This window comes from Papilio polytes, unplaced genomic scaffold (assembly GCF_000836215.1).
Source record: "Papilio polytes unplaced genomic scaffold, Ppol_1.0 DF822178.1, whole genome shotgun sequence".
Lineage (NCBI taxonomy): Eukaryota > Metazoa > Arthropoda > Insecta > Lepidoptera > Papilionidae > Papilio > Papilio polytes.
The window spans coordinates 2,160,183-2,168,270 of record NW_013527026.1 but is presented as its reverse complement, the minus strand read 5'-3'; the positions used below and the strand labels follow the sequence as shown (position 1 = coordinate 2,168,270).

The window sequence follows — 8,088 nt, the reverse complement described above, 5'->3', positions numbered from 1 at the left end:
TTAATAAAAAGCCTAACACTTACTACACGCTTCAGGTTACATGTTTACATTGTAAAATAACTATGATGTGGGAAAGGGAGCATAAACTACAAGCTGCCAACATTGAAAAAAAAAGGTTATTATAATTCCATGCGGATGAAGACACACGGGAACAGCTAGTCTTAAATAAATTAAGGATATCTTGTAAAGTCAAACTGAAATTCCATCGGTTTGCAATTTACGAGAATATTCCACAAAATGTCAATATTGTTATACCATAGATTTGCACAATCATTGAGTTGGATTATTTTAATGTGTCGTACAAATTATTGTATAAAAAGAATAAAAGAAAATGAATATAAGAAATTGTGTTAAAGTGTACATAAAATAAAATGTTTTCATTGTAATTCAATAAAAAAAAATCTTTCATATCAACATTTACTCGCATACTCGAAAGTTGTTTCTACGTGTTCAGATTTACTATTTGACAGAAATTCCAAACTAACAGAGCGGGTCACGACTTTTTTTTCATATAAAACTCTGAACGGACACTACGCCGTAGATTTTATTAAAAAACTCTCACAAAACTAACAAAAAACTACGTGATTGTGATACATCGCAGTTTGTTGGTTTTTTACAAACATATTTACAATCATACGACATATTTAATTGTTTATTTGAGCAAAACTAACATCAGTTTCTGATTACAGAATAAATAATTAGTGACCATGACAATACCAATTAAAAAAGAACCTTAAGTGAACAATCGCAAGTGACAGAGCGTAAAGTTTCTCAAACCCAAATTATTTATAAATGTATAAAAAATATTTAAAAATAAAAACACTTAAGAGATAGCAAGTCGACGTCATAGAGACGAGCTTATTTCAACCACAGATATCAGTTGATCTCGGATCGAGTGGCCATCTCAAAGATATGAGAAAGTGTGCCTGAGATAAGCATATATCAGAATACGAGTAGTAAGCAAAATTAAAGAAAATCTGTACATGGAACGTGAAAGATGTATTTAGGGCATATATAATAAAATGCTATTTGAATCTATACAATTTACCTAGTTAAATTAAAAACAGTCATGCGGAGTTCAATTACTCAAACGTTCAATCGCTACTGGAGTTTTATACAAGCCAAGTTATGTAATAAAAATGAAATGTTATGTTTACATTTTGTAAGAACAGATTGAACTGACATTACCATTGTTTCAATACAAAACAATCTTAACACTTTGGTTGAGTGGACTAGTGGAATATTGAATAGGAATTCGTTAATCATGGGGTTGCAAAATATAGCGTGTGACCAAGAAAGTTAACTATTCAGAGAGACTTTGGATATATTTGAGTCATCATCATCATCCACTTGCCCTTATCCCTTATCGGGTCGGCACAGTATGTGCTGCTCTTGCATACATCTCTATCAGCCGTCATATCTGAATCCACTCCTTTCTTAAGCATATCTTCTTTCAGACAATCTATCCATACTTTCTTCGGTCTTCCTCTTCCTTTGTAGCCATCCACATTCAATCTCAACACTTTCTGGTTTATGTCCCCATCATTTCGTCGCATAACATGTTCATATCACGCTAACCTTTTGCTTCTCATATATTTGAGTAACCAAACCATAAACATATCGGTGTTAAATATTTGAAGGTTAAAGACGTTCGGTCACTCCAAATTGATTGTATTCAGGATTGATAGAATTCTTCTCAAATGTGGGGACTGGGGACTCTGCCTGCAACTATCTAAATACAGTGAACACCTACGTTTATACTGAATCTTAATACTTATACAGACAGGTGTTCTCTATAACTTTATTTATAATCATATTGTCTTGACACTGTGTGATGTTTATACACGTGTGCAGTATTATAATTCTGCTTTATAAATATACGTAGAAATATTAACAAATACGTCTATGGAATCTGTACTAATATTATAAAGGAGAAAATAATTGTATTTTTTGTATACATTGAAATAACTCTGAGAATAACTCAAAAACTACTGGGCAAGAATCAATAATCCTCTTACCATTAAAAAGCTACGTTGTCAGTGAGTAACATAGGCTACAAGTTTTATTTCACGTGGACGATTTTTTTTTCCAATTTATACTTTAATAATTTCAAAATTATATATTACTTCATTTATAATACTAAGAGGATATGTGGTTTAGGGGTCAAGCACTTGACTTGTAATCTGCAAGTCTTGGATTCGAATTGCGTCACGTATCAAATTCTTTTTCGATTTTCCAATTTCATATTATGGACAATTACCCGATGTTCTTAGAATCAAGAAGAACATCGTGATGTAACTAACCGAAAGTCATCGGCGAAAATATTCAAAGATATTCAAAGATGTGTGTATTAACTAAATCAGTTAAATATTTACCATAACATTCTCTCAAGAACTGTGAATAAAATGCGAAATTTGTTTCAATAATCTATACTATTATAATAAAGCGTAAGCACACACTTCTTTGTTGCCTAAGATGTCAGTAATTACAGCATATTTTTTAATAATTCTTTATTTAATAAAAAGCCCTATACTTACGTTACGCTTTATGCTATGTATTTTCACGCCATTAAATTTAGGGAGTAAATATTTTGGATAAAAAACCCTTATGTGGGAAAGAGACCATAAGTTGCTACCACCATCAAGGAAGCAAGATTGCCAAGTTTTGTCATGTTATCTCATTTTGACATTTGCAATGGACAATTTGACACATGTAAGGAATAAAATAATTTTATGCTGATGAAATCGCACGGGAATAGCTAGTGTTACTATATAAATAAGCAAAATGACTGTAAAATACTCTAACAACTGTTCATCTCCTGAGTTAAAGAGATTTATACAAATGAGGTATGATTTATATAATTGTGTTGAACGTGTCATTTGCAAAGAAATTATGGTTCTGAACAAATAATTTTGCCGTATTCAAGTCTAATGATCCTTGCGTAATTTTACATATATTTAGTTAGTTTCGTCTATTTATATCAGTCTATCTATACATATAATAAAATTGGATTGTCTGTTTGTAATATCAAGATAAAAACTCCAGATTTCGGGAAGATGATGTATTTGCGTTGCTAATAACGATAATCGCCTTTAAAAGATTTCTGTCTGTCTGTCTGTCTGTCCGCAAGTTGCATTTGTTGCGGACATTCACTGAAGGCTAGACACAGGCGGGTATATTATAAGTTACTTTTTTAAACTTAGTATTGTTTGGACGAAATCGCGGACAACAGCTAGTATATGATAAATCTAGGTAAATTTAAACTCAAATTTACATTACGTCAAATCGTTAACTTACGAGCTAATATTTTACGTCTGTTAGTTTTACGCATATTTTAAAAGTTCAGTTTTAAATTTAAATTATTTAATTATTATTTAGTATAACGTAGTCATAGTATGATTTAAATGCAATGTATTTAATATGTGAAAATTTAAATCTTTATAAATAATTTATACTTCTTTTTCCTGTGTCTTGTACATGTTTTCTCACGCTATCCGCTAAAATAATGACTTTTGATTGTTCATTTTAAAATCGTATCAGTAAAACAATTCGCAACGTCCTAATAAAATTAAAATCCATTAATTTTCAGGAATTCAATAAACAATTACTAGAATTAATACATTAGTTAAACCTACTTAGCAATTTGTAGCTTACCAGTTAATCCTGTATCGGAATACATGTTCATGCTCATGAAATCAATGTTAAAATTTCGCGTTGTTTATTATATTGGTGAAATAAAAATATGACATAAATGATGATGAATGATGATGATGATGGTGATGATGATGTTTAATACATTTCTTTAAACCAATCAAAAAAGATGACAACGAAATGTTACCAATCGCGGTTAATTCCTTTGTTTACAGTCACACACCTTTGAGTTCATACTCGATACTATAAACACTGCACGACAGTATAATAACCGTGAGTTTTCACTGCTGAAAATGATGTACAAAAACATGTTGTCTTCCCTCGCATTCTGTTTGAAAATATAGAGATAGGAAGAGACTTTTGTACTGTTGTTTCAGTATTAATAAAAGAACGGAGTTCACGATTGATTTAACAATATGAATTAATCGATATCAACAATGATTGTTTATTTTCAATGCATTTAAGATATAATTTTTAAAATGTATCGTAGACTAAATTAGCCGTCAGTTCTTAATAAGAATTGACTTAAAATCTGAAGCAAGTATTTTTGTTTAGTTGCTATTATTTTTAATTAGAAAAATAGGCATCCGCTAAGAATTTACAAATAAATAAATATAAAGAAAAAAATAATTAAAACATAAATTAAAAAGATAAACAAACCTGCTTGAGAAAAGCCGGTGATATAATTGTCATTGTGAAATATCTTCAAACTAAAAGCACTTTTAACACAAACAAGCAAGTTCGATAACTAAACGTCCAGTATTGTTGATATAATTACATAAAACTTAAACAGAAGAAAAAAGTAACAATAAGAAAAAATAATCGTAAGGAAAACGTAACTTTACGGAGCGAAACGACACACCGGCGATACCGACTGCCGGCATCGAATGCAGACTCGACCTGGCCACACAGATCTTTTAATTATTGACAACCGAAAGAAAAAAATAAATAAAAAAGGAACGTTTACAAAAGTCATGTGAGCTATGATAATCCATATCGTGTTAAGTACTTGTCAATCATATTGTGTTATTTATTTTTTTATTCACCAAACTGTTAGAAGTATTTCGCTAACATGTAGTCAATGAAGATATAAAATTGAAGGAGACTCGATGTAAATGGGTCGAGGGTAGTAAATATTTGCTAGCGCATTGTGATTGGATCTTGAAAATTTGTCGAGGACACATCGCGAATTACTATGTAGTTTAGAAAAAAGTATGTTTATTTTACCACACGAAATAGTGCGATATTCGAAAATGTCGCGGGTTCGATTCTGATATGGTATTTTAAGCGTTTCTAGATTTTTTATGTAAAAATTTTTACTTAGGGCCTGTCCCACTAAATTGTTAATTGTCTGATAACAATCCAACGTATAAAATATATGATTAAAATATCGGATTTTGTTCCCTTATCTGACAGTGATGCCATTTTAAGATATTTGAGCCTCTATCAGGCAGTGGGACAGGCCCTTAGATTTATATTGCTTTAATACTTTTACATAGCAATCAAATGAATTTATGTTTCAAATGCTAATTTTTATATAAGCCTAGTCTTAATTATTATAGTTTTAACTATAACTATGTAAGCGAACTAGGAGAAAGATACTCGTATCAGCGTGAAATAAAACAAAATAGCAACATGCTTGAAAAATTAAATGTTCATATAAAATGCATTCATTAGCTTTGTATGGGTGTTATTACGTATACCATCCATCTGTTTCCACCTCATTGTTGTTAAATAAATAACTGGTGTGGTACTTTTAACCACATAAATATAGCTTGATGTTTATTATCAGTTAAAAATTGATATTGCCAATAAATAGATAATTTTATTAAGATTCCCGGCATTCGCCTGTTGTGAACCTTGAATGATTACAGAAAATGCGAAAATTAGCAAGCTATCACACGTTTCATCCTTAAAAATGGCAGATTCCCGAGGGACACGTAGTTTTTTTCTTTTACTGCGCACACGATGTCGCGGGCAACATTTAACATTTTATAAAAAAATACACTAAGTACAGAAAGTGATACATTTCAGTACTTAGCATTACTAGTTCTCAGGGTTACAGGACAAATCAGACTAAGATACTTTCTCTGGATCGACTACTTTCTACGTATTAAATACAAGTAAATCTTTTTTTAGTATACAATAATAGATTTTTACAAAGACATAAACAAGAAATTAAAATCACTAAAGAGTACCGCGTGACTAATGTAACAATTAGAAGTGAATGTTTGACACACATGTTAATCACATATAAGAGACACAGCAATGCATAACTTTAGTAATTTAATGACTCTTCTTTAAGATTTATACATAGTAGATGACAAACAATAAACACTAGAATGAAGTAGGTTTTAGGGACTTCCCCTATTTCATTCTAGACTGAAGTGAAGGAAGATGGCAACGGGAAGAAATTGTTGGGAAAAGAATTTTTCTCTGTTTGTCCTCTATCTGAATGAAGGTCACACTTCCTTAAGGATAACCTTAAGAAAGATATTCAAGACGTGACTGTTCTATGAGACTTAGGGCCTATCCCACCACTGGCTGATAGAGACTCAGCTTAAAAATGACGTCACTGTCAGATAAGGGAACAAAGACCGATATTACCATCACATATTTCACATGTTGGATTGTTATTAGACAATTTACAATTTGGTGAGACGGGCCCTAACTTCTCTAAAATTTCCGATTCTTCATCTTCATAGGAAATAACACCGGAAACAAAACCAAACTTAAAGTAAATATTTCCGAATGATATGATGTAACAATATGGTTGTAATAAATAAATCACGTCGAAGTGTTTAATGTCGTCAGAGTCGAATGAACTATGGTCTATCGCTTCATGTGACTGGACGCTAATCACAACATAATACTTGATAATCTTTTCTTCAAACAATTATCGCATGACAAATTTTCATCTATTCGATAGATTAGTTAAATATTTGTTAACAAACCTGTGGTTTTTATTTTCTTGCTAACGTGTGACCGTTTAACTATGTCAATATTGTGAGGAAATATTTGTGTTTTTCATCCATAGGAAATATAAAAGCTCATACGATTTTTATCATCATCATCACCATCACCATCATCATCATCATCATCATCAACCTTTGGTCTACCGATGTTCAGTTAATAAATAATCAAAATAAACAGATAAGACAAGGTGATGACATTAAAATCTGTATAATTGCACATTATCCTTGTCCAGAAAAAACATTATTGATAAGGACATTCATAAATAAGTATGTCCTCTAAAAAAGTTAAAAATAAAATGAGTTTTAAAGTCCAAACCCGTTTTGTGTCGCTGTCATTATATTTCAGAAAAACCTCGTGTCACGACGTTTGTAGAATAATATAATCAGGGCTTATGTTTACATTGCATATTTATTATACGTAAGTACTTATAATTATTATACAGTTTGTGGTGATAAAAAATGGAAGTGAAACAAAGTCTGGTAAAATATATTAAGAGCTATAAATTGCTTCTGGTAAAAGTTAAACTAAAAATACTATTCCACTTAAAAACTACATTTGAGTCCATTTTAGTATTCATCATGTGTCTGCATCTTGTTCCATAGAATTCTTTTGTCTGCAATCAAAATTACTTTACCCAACACGGTGTACAAAAGCAGGTATATCGAGTCTACAATTTTGTTTATTGAAGGGCTTTTAGTAAATCCCCCAAGAGCTGAGAAAATCTCAAAGTGAGGCAATGTGACAGATGAAAGAGGCAAAAGTAACCTATTTTAGATATCCCACTTACACCCTATTTGAAGACGGACGTAATTTGTTCCAATAGAAGGGTTTTCTTAAGGAGTGTTCACTGTACTGTCACGTGCGGACTTTGTATCTTCATTTCACTGTAACACGAGTGTTTTCATACAAACGACGTTATATTTGTAAAGATATGCCTTTGTAACTATCAAACGAATGGATCTCAAATCTTTACAATCTTACTAACATTATAAAAGCGAAAGTTTAGATGGATAAATGGATGTTTGTTAGATTTTATAGCTTAAATGGGTGAATGGATCTTGATGAAATTTATAAATATACAAAAATGTTAAAACACAGACGAACATTTACCAGCAAGTATTATTTGTACATTTCATAAATTCGTTTAGGAAAACAGTCTGACACTAAATAACTATTAAACTGATTCAGCATTACAAAAGGTAACCCTTTGAAACTTCGAGAGACTAAATCCGGTTAAAACGAATTTCTTAACGAACGAAAAATAATTATGTAAATTAAATTTGAGCCCTAAGAGCGCTAGAGCTATCTTATAAATAGCCTTTTGTAGAACATCTTTATTGCCTAAGGTCTCGGGAAATCTTCAGCGAGTTTACTAAGAAACTGTTGTCAGCATAGTTATAGGTTTTAGACATAATTTTGTTATCAGGTTTATTATATTGTAGATGAAATACAATCTAAATG

At 31.1% G+C, this 8,088-nt stretch overlaps 1 protein-coding gene across 1 annotated transcript in view; it reads right to left on the bottom strand.

The window, feature by feature from the left end:
- LOC106106400 (facilitated trehalose transporter Tret1-like) overlaps positions 1 to 4,545 on the bottom strand; it is a 14,865-nt gene extending 10,320 nt beyond the window's left edge. The window contains exon 1 of the mRNA XM_013286977.1: positions 4,312 to 4,545. Within this exon, the coding sequence (XP_013142431.1) occupies positions 4,312 to 4,344 (33 nt within the window). The 5' untranslated portion in view covers positions 4,345 to 4,545. The remainder of the gene's footprint in view (positions 1 to 4,311) is intronic.
- Between the last annotated feature and the right edge of the window lie 3,543 nt (positions 4,546 to 8,088).